Below are 15,968 nucleotides of genomic sequence, written 5' to 3'. Positions count from 1 at the left end.
TCTCTTTTCCCTTGTCTCAATTTCCTTCCTTCTTCTTTCCCTCCCATTCCTACTCTCTTCCTCTTTCATTCTTGCTCTTCTTCCTGCTGTTACCCTCTTGTCCCCCTTCAACTTTCCCCAAATTCACAGATTATCAAGTCGGGGACCATCTAGTTTGACCTCACTGCATGGCAAGGCCATAGAACTTCCCTGAATTAATTCCTGTTTGAACTAGAGTATATCCTTTAGAAAAAAATCCAATCTTGATTTTAAAATTGCTAGTGATGGAGAATCTACCATGATCCTTGGTAAATTGTTCCAATAATTAGTCACACTTATTATTAAAATTTTGCACCTAATTCCCAGACTGAATTTATCTAACTTCAACATTCAGTCATTAGATTTTGTTAAGACTTATCTGCTAGATTGAAGAGCCCATTATTGAATTTCTGTTCCCAATGTAGGCACTTACAGACTGTACTCAAGTCACCCATTAACCTTCTCTTTTTTAAATGAAATAGATTGAGCTCCTGGAGTCAAAATATGAGGCATGGATTTCAATCCTTTAGTCATTCTTGTGATTCTTCTCTGAATCTTCTCTAACTTATCAACATCCTCCTTAAACTGTGGACACCAGAACTGGACATAGGATTCCAGAAGTGTTCACAGTGTGCCAAACACAGAGGTTTCAGAGTAGCAGCCGTGTTAGTCTGTATTCGCAAAAAGAAAAGGAGTACTTGTGGCACCTTAGAGACTAAAATATTTATTAGAGCATAAGCTTTCGTGAGCTACAGCTCACTTCATCGGATGCATTTGGTGGAAAAAACAGAGGAGAGATTTATATATTAAATATTAAAATATATTAAAATACATATCATTTGCTTGCATCAAATTTACCAAGTGTTCCAGACCCTTTTGTAACCATGACTTGTCCTCTTTATTATCTACCACAGTCAATTGAAATCTTCCATTTTTTCCCTGCTTTCCCAGTTAAAGACTGTAACTCCACTCCCATAGTCCAAGCTACAGCACCCTCTCTGTCAGACTTCCTCTCTTTTCTTATGGCTGCTGCATCAGATAAAATGATGTTTGGGCAGCTCAGCAGACTTTGCAGGAGGCTGCTTGAAAAACCTGTTGATGCATCTAACCAAGCTAGAAGTCAGCTGAGAAGAGCTGAAAGAAGAGTTGTTGGAGGAAGGTACGCATTCTCGGAGATGCAGGATGGAGTTATGAGTACGGTGAGCTGTCAAGAATGAAGCTGGGGATAACCACATCACAGACAGAGATGCAAAGATTAGGGGCTGGCAGATTATTTGGAGGGGAAACTTTTATATGTATATGTCCTTTAACAATGGCATACCTCGGGATGCTGTAATTGGGAAGACAGGGAGAGGCACTAGCACTCCCACCCCAATGTCTGGTAGAAGTGAAAGCCAGACCCAACTATGTTCCACACATGGGGAGCTAGGGTGGTGGGGAGAGAGGATGGACGAGAACGGGATCTGGAAGAGGGGCTGGAGTAGCTTCCACAATGCATGAGATCAGGTAGGACTCCCTGGCCCATATTGGTCCTTCCTTTCAGCCATCACAGGTCCTGGAGGAGACACTCAGCCCGATGGAGGGGCAAGAGCATGTGCACCAACCACCGGGGCGGGGTGGAGGATGGGACAGCACACCAGCAGATGGGCAAGGGACAAGAAGGAAGACACTGTGCACCAGCCCTCTAGGAACTGACGTAGGAGTGGCAGTAGGAACTAGCAGGATGCCCTTTCCCAGGCTGAGGACGGTTGCCCCTGCCGCCCCCACAAAGTTTCAGTAGCTCCCCTTGCTTCCCCTCCTATCCCTGTGCCCCTCCATTCACAGGAAGCTCCCTTCACCCACACTAGGGTTGCCAACTTAAAATTGGCCAATTTAAAAACTGGACACTTCAGCAGGAATGTCAGAACCTCCCTGCCCCGCCTCTTCCCCCCGAGGCTCCACCCCTGCCCTGCCTATTGATCCCAAATCCCTGCCCCTGTCCTATCTCTTGTCCCCAAGGCTCCAGCTCCTTCCACTTCTCTTCCTCCCTCCTCCATGTCGCTCGCTCTCTTTCCCCTTCCACTCCCCCATCCAGTCAGGAGGGACTCACCTGCGGAGCTGGGGCTGGGAGCTGCAGCTGCCCAATGCAGGTAGGAGGCAGCCCAGGCTCCGTAGGGGTTGATGTGGATGATGATCCGACATCCCCCCACCTTCCTCACCCACAGTAACTGGACAATGGGTCAAGTAGATCTAAAAGGACACTGTCAGGTCCCCTTTTCGACTGGACTTTCCGGTTGAAAACCAGGCACCTGGCCACCCTACCCCACACCCTCACAAATAGGCTGTGGAAATACAGGCCAAAAATCTTGGTGGCAGGGAGTAACTTGAAAATTACTAAACAAAGGAGAAACAGAAAATGTTCCCTAAATACTCCAAACTTGAGAGGAAAGAGGACTGTTTATTATGGCCCCATCAGAGGTAACCTTCCTTCTTAGTTTGGTGGCATTTTCCATTCAACCCATACATCTCAATGGTTGGTGCCTACAGTCGTTGAAACCATGCAGGTAGTGACTCCTCTGAGAGTAGCTTCTGCACTTAAGTTGCCTTCGGAAAGAGCTTTTTGGGGGATTGTCTTTTGGAATAATTTTTTATTCAAAACTACCTCCCAATTCTTTTCCTCCATCTCACTTCCTTTCCTCCTTCAAGTCTTAAAAGGAAGACCCAGTGGTGAGTAATTGATGCTAGCAAATGAATCATCGAGCTGAAGGCTTCATTAGCTCATGTAGATTCTCAGTTCCTCTGCATCAGTGCAAAGTCTCATTCTGTGAAAAGCACCACAGCAGACAGAAAATCAAGTTAAGGGAGGGAGGGAGCTACTCTTTCCAGCAATTACAGTACAATGCTCCCAGAGTTGGGCTTATAATTTAGTCAATAACCAAGCAAGGAACAACATTACAACCTTTAAAAATTAAATTTGTCCTGCTGCAGTTTTCAGATGATCTGCTCTGATATCTCCATGCAGCTTCAGGTCCTAAACCCAGGTCTCAGGAAGATCTTAATGGACAATTTACTCTTATGTATTACAGCACTGATTGCCTTTCCCGTTATCTGGTGTCTTCAGCATGCCCTTTTCCTCTCTCCTCTTTCCCCATCCCTGTAACATGGGGCCAGCTATACAATGGGAAAGACTGAGGACTTATTTAGGCCTTTTTAATAAGTTACTTGCAAGAGGCCAACATAAGAATTTTAATTAAACCTGTGCATTCAAACTACTTGCATTGTATACTTAAATTGCCTTTGTATGTCAGACTTTGCCAAATGGTTTGTAGGAAATTTGTGTGGAACTACAGCTATTCCCAACAGACACCCAGTTGTGTGTAAAAATATTATAACGCATTCTTTTGCAGAAGTGCATATCTTAAGTTATATTATACAGTGCCAAGACTATTACTAGAATGATCCAAACCAGCTTCTGCTAAAGTCTCAGGAACATAATATACATATTCTCATTTACGTTAGAACAGGAGCGCTTTTCTTCTGCCCATAAAATTAAAAATGTGTTTGTCAGGACATTCACATGTGGTAATGAGACCTACCAATTCATACAGCCTTCAGAAAACCTTTGTCTTCACATTTACTTTTAAATAGACAATGTTAGTAATGTTCAGGATTACAACAGTGAAAGGGCAATGACCAGAAACGAACTTTTTGCCCCAAACTCTGAAAAAGAGAAAATGAGTTTTATGTCTAGCAGGCCAAAGTGAATCATTCTCAAGTGATTTCTTGTTTATGCCTGCTTTAAAACAAACCATTTTCTAAACTTCCCCTGCGAACAGAATGATTAATAATGATTGCTGACAAATTCCCTGAGCAAAATACTTTACTTGTAGCAAACGAGCCAAGTCACAAAACAAAATGATCAGCCATATTTTTAAAAATGGGATCTCTTTGAAAACAGCCAACTTAGAACATTTCAGTCATAAAAAAGATGTGATCACTAAAGAAGGAGCCAAGTCAGAAAAGAGTTAGCCAAGTAAGAGCAGACAGAATTACAGCCATATTTCTCTGCACAGATCCCACATGTAGATTTAGAAGAAGATAACCATTACTTCGAATTGCGTCTAGTTTAATTTGGCTGTTTGAATAGCTAACGCCTTGCAAACTTACTCATTTGTAACAAAGATGGTTTGAAATGTAAGTTGTTTCTTAAATTCAGAGTTCATAAAAGGTATTGGACTGATCTCCTGGGCGCTGAAGTTTTCATGTTTAGCCACATGTAAGAAAGGAAGGAATAATGTGAACTACTGACACACGTTGCTGGGTTCTAAATTAGCTGTAACCAGCTAGAGGAAAAAAGCCAGGGGATCTTTATGGAGAGTTCTGTGAAAACATCTACTCAGTGTGCAATGGTCATCAAAAAAACAAAAGAAAATGTTTGGCTACATAAAGACTAGTTTAGAAAATAACATTAGAAATACTGTAATGTCATTTTATAGGCAGGCGATATGCTGTCACCTTGAGCACCTCACATGTTCTTATCAACTGCTGGAAATGGCCCACCTTGATTATCACTACAAAAGGTCCCCCCGCCCCCCGCTCTCTTGCTGGTAATAGCTCACCTTACCTGATCGCTCTTGTTACAGTGTGTATGGTAACACCCATTGTTTCATGTTCTCTGTATATATAAATCTCCCCACTGTATTTTCCACTGCATGCATCCAATGAAGTGAGCTGTAGCTCATGAAAGCTTACGCTCAAATAAATTTGTTAGTCTCTAAGGTGCCACAGCACTCCTTTTCTTTATGTTCAGTTCTGGTCACCCTTGTATTGAAAGTGAAAAAACAGAAACAGAAGTGGTCTGGAGATTAGCAGAGGAAATGAACTGGATGCATGAAAAGACTTCCATCTGAGGAGAGACTAAAAAGATCAGAATGGCGTAGTTTACAGAGGAGACAAATAAGAAGGGACACGAAAGAGGTATATAAAATGACTGATTAAGAGATGATATATAAGACAGCACCTGATTTAATACAAGAATAAGGGGTTTTCCAAAAAACGTAAAAGATAAAACTTCAAAAACTGAGAAAAGGAAATACCTTTTTACACAAAGAATAATAGGAAAGTTTGTGTGGATATACTTGAAATTTTTTTTTCTCTGAGTAATAATGTCCACAGATCCATTATGTAGGATCCTCAGCCTATTTGCTGCTGTGGAGGAAGACTCAGACACGCCAGACATTGGCAGGAAGAGGTCTGGTCCTGCCAGTTTGAGATAAACTTCCACAGCAAATGGTAACTCCTGATAAAATGGTCTATATTGAATTTACTTCACAAATAACTCAAGATAGATATTCCATATACTGCAGAGCTTAACAGAAACGTATGCATTTATCAGCTGAACCAAAGGTCATATCAAATCTTTGTTTATAACAGAACAATCACCTTAGGGCGGGCTGGATCTTTGAAATTCATTGTGCTGAGAAAGGAAATATTCAGGGAGACATGGAAAAAATATCCTATTCTCATGTAATAGTGACCACATATTCGCTACAATGAGATTAGCAGTGTGCCTCAAGGGAGATAGATAAGCTTATTAAGATTATATATAGGTATTGATTTTTTTTCTCTTTTACTGGTGGACTACAGATTGGAGCACTTTTGTCGCAAAGGCAGCATCAGCCAAGCTCAACTTGGAGAACAAAGAACATGTCTGAATTGAACCATGTAGCTGCTTGGAAGATCCTTTCTTATAAGGCATGTGATTTCCATCTTCCTCATGAGGCCGTGATTGCCACAGGAAGACAGTTCTGGTATTATCAACATAAATAGTTGTTGTTGTCTTGTAGACCCTGGAAAAGGCCACCTTAACCAAATGGGATATTCTAGAACTGATGGACAAACCAAAGGCCAAAAACCTTCACTGGAAATGCTGTTGTTCCAAGATAAAGCATAGGTTTTTCCTGTGGGATCAATAAATGGGGATATAGAAGATGTTCCCCTACAGACAATGGGAAAATCCTCTATGTGATGAATGTCTGAGTAGATTTGGGTGTTCCCATCTTGAACTAGATATTTTCTCAAAAAGAAAAGGAGTACTTGTGGCACCTTAGAGACTAACAAATTTATCAGAGCATAAGCTTTCGTGAGCTACAGCTCACTTCACTTCATCGGATGCATTTGGTGGAAAAAACAGAGGAGAGAATCTCTCCTCTGTTTTTTCCACCAAATGCATCCGATGAAGTGAAGTGAGCTGTAGCTCACGAAAGCTTATGCTCTGATAAATTTGTTAGTCTCTAAGGTGCCACAAGTACTCCTTTTCTTTTTGCGAATACAGACTAACACGGCTGCTACTCTGAAACCTAGATATTTTCTGGGAATCTGTTGGAGGTCTTCCAAGTTGAGCTCCTGACGAATTTGTTTGTCACCAGGAACAGGAGATTTGTTTGTGACCAGGAATAGCATGCAGTAGAAGTCCCTATTGCCCAATTCTACACCAGATGACAGATAGTTTAATGACTATTCCCCATGTAATTTGTCTTCTTTTCTTCTTGTGACAGTCCTTGTAGCTCCCTACACAAAGCTCCCTCCAGAGGCTCCTGGGAAAAGGAGCTTGGGGGTTGAGAGATTTGTCACTGATGGGTGACAGGACAAGGTCCTAAGTGAAGGTCCCATGTCTTCACCATCTGGGAGCAGAGGGATTCTGCTGCAGTCACTAGGCTAACAATTTTTTCCCTTGTTGCAAACCAGACTCCAAGCCTGCAGATCCAGAGGGTACTATGAAGTCGACTGCTGCATGGGGTTTCCCATTTGGGCAAGGTTAATTGAGAAAAAAGACTGGAGCGACCCTGGTTCAAGAGAAGAAAAAAGGGATGGGCTTGAGGGCCCATTACTACATTCACTCTTATCCTCAGAAACAGAACTGAGACCAACATTCTCCTGGTCTTTTTTGTAGAGGATGGAAATATGATGCAGCTGTACTTAGATCATAGCTGGAATCATGGCCAACATTTGGGCACTACCTTTCTCTTTTCTTTGAAGGTACTCTGACTGGCCCCTTGTCCTGACTCCCCTTGTCCTGCATTGTCCTGACTCCCCATCTAGCTCCTCAGGGTTGCCCTTCCATTTCAGTTGTTTTTGAGGAGGCAGGAAATCTGTTCTGGAGAAAGAGAGAAAGATTGTGAACCACGCCCCACAGGATTGTCCTCTGAGGGACCTGTGACTACACAAATCTTTAAAACCTACATCCCTCACTATGTGCGGTGCAGTGAGGTCATAGTAGGCCTGTAGCTTGGCCTTCCTTCTGGGTTTATCTTTCATGCCACACTGCACAAAGGACAGTGAGGACTTTCTCAGAAGAATCTTCTGGCCACGGACTAAAATAGGTTATTGTACCAGTTGGTCACAGTATGGTAAATCATATGTTACTATAGCATGGATAGAGACATTAAAATTTCCTGATGCTGCCTCATTAGTATGCTTCGATTCTGTCCTAAAGCGATGGGGCTACTAGAAGAGAGAAGGTGGTTTTGGTATCCATCCAAGGGACTCTCAAGCAATGGTATTACAGAATAACACATTCAGTGATGTCTTTGATTAAGCAAGAATTTATTAGAGTATTTCACAGAGAACAAAGGGAATTTTTAAACGGCAACATACAATATATTGCTGTGCTAAATGCTCCTACATAGGCTGGTTAATGGAGGAACTCAGCACACATTCCTGTGCTGTACTCAGTTTTCGTTTTAGCTTTTAATTTCCTCTTTAATTCACTTGTTCACCACCACAGAAACAAACAAATAATTAGCAACTTTTAAAATAACCAGCATTCATAACTTTCACAAAATTACCCAGTATTTTAGATTTTCTTATAAGAATTCTTCTAGACAGGTGTCTAGTATCAACATTACAAGTGAAATCCCCTAGGCTAATCATATGCTGCCATAACACAGCTAAGGAGAGCAGCACATAACAAAACAAAGAGGAACCTGCCAATTTCAGAATCTTAATGGGTGGTGGATGAGGAAAGGAATGCCTTTTAGAAGCTTTTACAATAATGTTTCCCCCCTCCACAGTATATTCTCAGCCAACATTTGTAAGTGATTCAATGGCTATGTAATTATGAAAAACAAAACACAATTGCGAAACTCCAGGACCGCTACCAGAAAATTCTAACACAAAGGTTGTAGGTATATGTTATTTTAAGGAATGACTACTAAATATAGGGATGGAATGACATTAGGAAACTGATATTTAAAATTCAAGTACTGAAGAGTTACACATTTTTAATATACATTTCTTACAAACTAAGAAAAGGAACGTTTTAAAACTTTGTCAGAGTTTCTAACCAAAACCAGAAACTGCATAGTTTTAAAAAGAATACAAATTGATATATAATAATAAAGTATGTAGAAACAAATTAAAAACCATCTACACTCCAATTAAAAATAGGGACACCTGCACTCCAAAAGATATTTTACAATCACTTCTTTTACCGTGATTTTACAGTTACTGAAATGATCAGTATACATGCTGTATGTATTAGTTCATATGCTCCTAATATTTACTTTTAAAGAATAACAACTATCTTCAACCATTCAGAACAACTGGGATGGAATATCGATGTTTCATACCTACAAGGGCTGCCTTGGCACAGTTTTAATTAGTTTAAATACGCTCCACAGCTATTTATCTGCATGTGTGTGTCTGTGTGTGCGCATGCACACACACACACACACGTTACACATAAACACACACCTCATAAACTCACTTTTCTTCTAAACTCTTTGGATAATTTGTCTTCATGCACAATTAAGTTTTTGGGACTACCAGCAGCAAGAGGCACTAAGACCTATCCAGCAGGCCTGCTCCAGAAATATACTAGGTGGTGGTATCTTGAGTTCAGAATCAAATAAGTGGGCAATTTTCTGTTTCAAGTAATCCTTTAATATGAATAGAAATACTAGTAACATAACATACCTGAAAAAGAACATGAACAGAGCAGCTGTGATGCAGAACAAAAGGACCTATAAGAAGGAGAAAGAAGATTATTACATAAGAAGGTTAGATTTCAGAGTAGCAGCCGTGTTAGTCTGTATTCGCAAAAAGAAAAGGAGTACTTGTGGCACCTTAGAGACTAACAAATTTATTAAAGCATAAGCTTTTGTGAACTACAGCTCACTTCATCGGATGCATTTGTGCATCCGATGAAGTGAGCTGTAGCTCACGAAAGCTTATGCTCGAATAAATTTGTTAGTCTCTAAGGTGCCACAAGTACTCCTTTTCTTTTTAAGAAGGTTAGACTAACTCTATATCTAAATCTGTTTAGCATCAGAGGAGGCCTCACAGACATTAGAATGTGAAGTTTACCGTCATTTTCCATGTTGTATGGGCCTGATCCAAAGCCTATTGAAGTCAACAGAAACAATCATCATTTCAGTAGGCTTTAGTTCAGGCCCTGTATAAATGAATAAATAAAATTATAAAAGCTAGGTCAGGACGGTGCAATGACAAAAACATCAAAGTAGACAGAGTTTGAAATAATGTGAGATTGATTTCCTTCCTGTAAAGTTTTACATAACCAGCCATCGGATGACATGTTCTACAGTTCACTCAAATGGAAGGATACCAACATTGTAAGGAACAGAGATAAATTTAGATCTGTGGGGGACAGTTAAGCAAAATATTTTCTTTAATGTCCTGAGAACATCACCTTAAAGACCATCCTAGGAGTAGGAATTTGGAACTTCTATTATTTTATTTTTAGTGTTTTCCATTTGGAAATAATACAGAGCACAGTACATACAGTGTAATTATTCAGACATATCTTACAAATACTTACAGGCAACTTTCCCCCTTCTTAAAGTACCCTAATGTAAATATACTATAGATCTAAAGGGCTAGAAGACTCTATAAGGAAAGAGTAAAGAAAACTGAAATGGTAACATGAGGGGAAAAAGTGAATGCATATCGTTAAATTACTGTAGTCCTTTCACAAGTGACCTGATAACTTTGCTTATTGTTCCTATTAGTTTCTCCATCAGGGCCATTCTAGTCGACTCTTTAAGATAGTCAGCACAGGAAGGAAAAATATCTAATTTTCATCTGAGTGTCCACTAAGACAGGAATGTTGACTTTAGGATAGCAAAATTCACAGTCATTTTTAGCGTTTAGTGAACTTTAAGGGGAACACTTGAAATGTGGCATTTAGAACTGTTACCAGTCTTTTCCAGATGACAGGGATACTGCTTCCAAACTTTCACTTCACTAATATAGCATTTTTTATTTTCAAAGTGATTTACAAACGTTACTTTTACTATTATTCAGACCAATTGGGTTTAAGGAGAAATTTATTAGCAAGTTTCCAAACATTTTTCTTTCGTTTCCTTTTAAAGGTTGTCAGAAGCAGCACACAATATTCAGGATTGCCTTTTAGACATTCAAAGCAAAATTCTTTGTCCATGGAAATCAATGGCAAAATCCCATTGGCTGCAACGGGGCTAAGATTTCACTACAGAAGAGGGATTTTCTCCCATCTGCTGTCACTGTAAAAGGGCCAGTTGAGTCCCACGTCCAGCCAGGGAAGAATTCCCCCTAGTGTAGGCTTTGCACAAAGCAGCTTACACTGTTCCATGAGGCTCCTGCCACAAGCCCCAGCATAGGGGGCATGTCATGGGCACAGGCAGCGTTGCGGTATATGTTGAGGGCAGGGCTGCATTACACAGTGCTGTGGAGAAGCTGGGAACCACTATCAACCATAGGAAGCTGTAACTTAGGCAGCCCTATAGGGCTGCATACTATACTCTGGAGCCCTCACTGTTCCCTGCAATTGCCCACAATTGGGAGGACACAAAAATGCTTAGTTCCCTGTGCCTCCTAGTGATGCATGTTTTGTGCTGTGCCTCTGTGCCCCAGGAACTTCTGGCCTCTTTGGGATTGCAAACTTCTTGTGAGGCACTCAAACACTACTGATGGCTGAAGTTTAAAAATGAGGAAACTTAGAGAGAATATTACGTTTGGACACAATGTTATCCAAAAGATATGGACAAATTGAAAGGATTTCAGAAGAGAGTTATTTAGGGTCTACGTCCTATTTTAGCTGGGACAGTCCATTTTTTAGGCCCTGTCCCAGCCGTCCCAACTTTTTTGACAAAACTGGGCATTTGCCCTTTTGCTCTGATCATTAGCTGGTAAGAGCAAACGGGACAAATGCAGAGTTTTGCCAAAAAAAGTGGGGTGGGAACCCTAGCAGGACGCAAAGGAACATGTAGGAGCTGGGGGAGGGGGCAAGTGGCAATGCCAGCCCTGTAGTGGAGGGTGGGATAGGGGAGGGAGCTGACCTGCCCTGCATGCAGAGAGGAGAGAGGAAGCTTAAGAAGCCGAGTGCGTGGGCGGGCAGGAGCTGGGGGACCTCGGTCCATGAGCTCTGTGTGCAGGCTTGGAGGACCAGCCCCATATGCAGGGGAGTGGGGGCTCAGGCTGGCCCCGGGCTCTGGTGGAGAGGGGGATCTCAGGCCAGCCCCGTGGAGATGGGAGGCAGGGAGGGCTTTGGCCTGCCCTCTTGAGGGGAGTGGGGGAGGGAGGGAGCTGCTTGGGCCAGCCCGGGGCTATGAATATTTTCGAGAAGCAGGAAACGAGGTTGAAAGAGCTGAATAAGAGGGAGAATAGTGACTTAGGTTGGTGCATGGAGGTATAACTAGAAGAATGTGATAAAACTTAAAAGGAGAAAAATTAAGCTGAATATCAGGAAAAACTGAAATCTACTAAGCTCTGGAAAAGGGAAGTTATGTAGTCCCCACTGCTTGGGACTTCTATCAATTAGACTGGCCAAGATAAAGCTAAAATATAGAGTAGTGAGTTATCTTCTAACTTATTAGTCTTCTTTTCTAATATGCATTATTACTTTGATTAGGTTGTGTTCTTAAATAAAGAATTTGTACCACATCTCAGGTCACACTGTCAGTAAAACAGTTTGATAAAATTATGAGGATTTGTTTCAGTTTCGTAACTAGTCTACTCAAACCAGAAGCATACTTACATTTATGACTAAAGCACTCAATTTCTGCAGTTAATGAAACTACTGTTGCACATATAAACACTGCACTTCTGGTGAGTACGTGCTTCTTCCCCCAGTATGTTTTCACTGCTACTTCTCGGCATAGTCCCATACAGAATTTCCAGCCACATGTGCTGTCACAGTTGTAGCTCAGCATGCTGGCAAAAGTTAATTATTTTGTTTTAGCAGCAATGATGATATTGGCAGCAGTTCAGTTTGTTACAAGGTCTGTTTGATCCCGAACAGCCAACTGGGGAGCATGTCATTAGATAAAGACTGCTGTTCAGATGTATCATCTAGAAATACTCTGCTGATCTGAGATTAAAATATCATTCTTCATTTTCACTTACATCGTCTGAGAACATTTTTAGTATATATGCACCATTTCACTGAAGATTTAACTGAAATTCTGTAGTGAAATTACTTCAAATAAATTTAAAGTTCCCTTTATGAAAATCTGTTTCTAGGTCACCTCCATATTGTATTCTTTTCTAATCTAATCTTTACAGTTTGTCAGCTTCATAAAGTAAACTCCTCTCTCATTACCACACTTACCTTGGGAAATAAGCATAAAGTGACGTAAAAGATTACATTACAAAAAATCTTAATATAAAGCAGTTGGGAGCCAAAGTAAAACTCCCTTAATTCACAAGGAATATTATAATACTTAGGTAATTGAAGTAATTGAAGCCCAATTTATTATGCAACCAAGCTATAACCTGATGGGTCAGATCTTTCCCCTATTCATTTGAAATATAGTAACAAAGAGGAACTTCTTTCGAAGGCTAAATTTCTGTGCAAAGTAGCTTATGATACAAATACCAAAACAGACATATATAAACAGGGAAATGTACAGTAAGAACTTCCTCCGACTTTACAGAAATAGTTTGCATTAATCAGTTGGTAGTAGACTTACAGTAAGGAGGAAATCCTGGCCTTATTGAAATTGGTGGCAAAACTCCCATTGACTTCAATAGGGAAAGATTTCACCCTAAGTCTTAAATATGCTGTTAATTAGGAGGACATCATCAATTCAGAAATCATACTGTGTGAAAATATATCTACTAATGATTTTAGTAACGTGGGAAGATTACCACAAGGAATTAGAGGGGAAAAAATGTCTTTTTGTTTGTTTACTTTGTGTTTGATTGATTTCACTGATTTTCCTGATCCTAATGAAGTTACTCACATAAGTAAGTATGATTCAGCCTAAGGGTTACAAAGTCAGGCCCTTACTTTCACTTGTTTGTGAGCAATTGGGGAACAGAAAAATAATTTTTAAAACAGGAAACATTGTAAAAAAAAAACCCGAAATTGACAAGGGAACTCTAGTAGGAGAGGCATCACCTGAAACTACTTTTAACTATTTTTTTTTTAAAAAAGCTAACTAGATTTCAAGATCATTGTGTCTTATTAATGTGTTTTATCTCTGCACATGCACTTAGAGATGTTTGAAAACACATTTTATAAATCTGTTAGATTACATTTTATATATAAACTGGTTGTATTTTAAAAGTTTCCTTCATTTTGTGAACAAACAAAACAAGGAAATAGTCGTGGGACTGCAAAATGAGCTATGCCCACACACAGATGCCTGAAGTAACCTCTAAACCACAAGGGGAAAAATTGGTTTTAGAATATTATTTAAAATAACAAACACCTCTCTGGATACTGTTTTTAAAGGAAAGATGTGGGAATTAAACCAAAACACATGGCATCCCTGAATGAAAGGGACGAAAAACCTTTCCAGCTTATGAAGTTTGGCTATGGCCAGAGTCATAGTTTGCCTAGGATTTAGCAGCAAGAACAAATCCATGTTCCTATATCCGCAGCTACCACAACATTAATAATTTCAACTGCAGTGATTCAGGGCTGCAAATGTTAACCAGTGTTTTAAGCCTGAGCAACTGGAATGTTTACAATAAGATGACAAAGTCTCACACATAAGGTAACCCAAGGGAGATAGTTTACAGAATGTATTCTTCATTTCCTATTACTGCCATATATTTTATTAACCCTCTTGTTATTCTGCAGCTTGTGTTTACACAGAAGTAGCTTTGCTTCCTGACAACATTAATGTTTTTACACTTTAATATGTTCTCATAAGAGTCTAAAAAAACAAACAGTAAAAACTGTTCCCTTCATAATTTAAGCCATTGTTAATTGAAAAAGGGAAAGGCTAACGCAGTGCTCAAACAAAACAAAATGAATACCCTCTGTGGATTTAAAATTGAACATTCATAAAATCTCTGAAGTGAGAATCATGAAATGTTTAATTATCTAAGAGGTAAAAGCTTGTATAGTATTTTCTATATTAATATTATCTCAAAAATACAAATGAAGAATGAACATATATAACCAAATAATAACATATATCAATCAAGTCCATTGGCTCCCAGGCTGAATTTGTACGGCTAGCGATTAGAAAAACATTGTTTTTCTAGTAAACAGAACACACAGGATGTGCAGTGAAGCAGGTAATCTCATGTCATTTTTATGGGACCTTTTTCCCCATATAAAGCACACAATATATCAATTTAAAAAAGTATTTTTGACTTATAACTAATCTATTTTATCATTAAGATTTATGACGACTAAGAGGAATTAGCAAAGTATTGGTTTACTCTTTACTGAAATTGTATATGACTTTACCTACCAAAACCATTCACTTTTCCTATTTATTTTCTGTATCCTTAAATAACTGTGCCTAAAATAGTCAGGCAAATGGACAATGGGGAAGTAATCCAATGACAAAATAAAGATAATAAACCAGACTGATGAAAATTTACTGGGCAATGAAATGAGGGTTCTCATGAGAGGGTGAAGTGAGAAAGAAAGTAGAGAGAAAAAATGTGAAGATAACCATTCAACAACTAAAAAAGTGTTGTCCCACAGTGAGATTTTCAGCAGGAAACATAAGATTATTTCCTGAAGCAAGACTCATGGAACTCACACAAGAATAATATTTCAAATAAAACCTTACTAATCCTACAATAATTGTTGTAATTGCCACAGGGGTGTTATGAAATTGCAAATGGGAAAGGTAGTGGATCCATAAGTCTGTCTCTATTAAGACATAGTCAAAAATACAAAAAAAGGGAATCCCTGGACTGGGGTAAAGTAAAGAGGATGGAAACTGAATGATTTAGTTGGGGATTGGTCCTGCTTTGAGCAGGGGGTTGGACTAAATGACTTCCTGAGGTCCCTTACAACCCTGATATATTATGATTATATGAAACATCACATAAATACCATTACAAAGGAATCTTCTCAAAAGGTTAATCATATATTATTACTTTTTTGTGAGAACAGCAATAAAATTAGGTTTCTGTTAACTTTAAATTGTTAGACTGGCTCTGTAATTTGTAATGAAACACTTCACCTGCAGATAGCTATTATATTCCAGCTTATTTCTAAAAACAGAGATTTGAGGGATAGCATAAATGTCACACACACATTACTAAATTTTCTTTTAATTTTACTTTATTGGCAGAGATCAAACTCTAAACAGTAGTGTGTTACAATGGGAGTTATTGCAAGAACTCCAGAAGTTCCCATATAAAATAAGCACCAGATTAATTTATTTCTGGAAATAAACTGGAAAGGAATTGGCATTTATCATGGATCACAAATTGAATGAGAGTAAACAATAAGGTGCAGCTGCAAAAAAAGGCTAATGTTCTGGGGCGTATTAACAGGAGTGTTGTATGTATGACACAGGAGGTAAAACTGTTCCGCCTCAACACTGGTGAGGCTTCAGCTGGAGTACTGTGTCCAATACTGGGCATCACGCTTTAAGAAAGACGTAGCCAAACTGGAGAAAGTGGAGAGGAGAGCAACAAAAATGATCAAAAAATTTAGAAAACCTGACCTATGAGGAAAGTTTAAAAAAAACAGTGGGCATGTTTAGTCTTGAGAA

At 39.5% G+C, this 15,968-nt stretch overlaps 1 protein-coding gene across 2 annotated transcripts in view; it reads right to left on the bottom strand.

Moving 5' to 3' along the window:
• The window catches only part of TMEM135 (transmembrane protein 135), a 368,196-nt gene that overhangs the window by 103,964 nt on the left and 248,264 nt on the right, over positions 1–15,968 (bottom strand). For both annotated transcript variants that reach the window (XM_038410624.2, XM_038410631.2), the window contains one exon: positions 8,974–9,020. In XM_038410624.2, coding sequence (XP_038266552.1) covers positions 8,974–9,020 — 47 coding nt within the window. The remainder of the gene's footprint in view (positions 1–8,973; positions 9,021–15,968) is intronic.

The sequence above is a fragment of the Dermochelys coriacea genome, chromosome 1 (assembly GCF_009764565.3).
Source record: "Dermochelys coriacea isolate rDerCor1 chromosome 1, rDerCor1.pri.v4, whole genome shotgun sequence".
Taxonomy (NCBI): domain Eukaryota; kingdom Metazoa; phylum Chordata; order Testudines; family Dermochelyidae; genus Dermochelys; species Dermochelys coriacea.
This window is presented reverse-complemented; position numbering and strand designations above follow the sequence as displayed.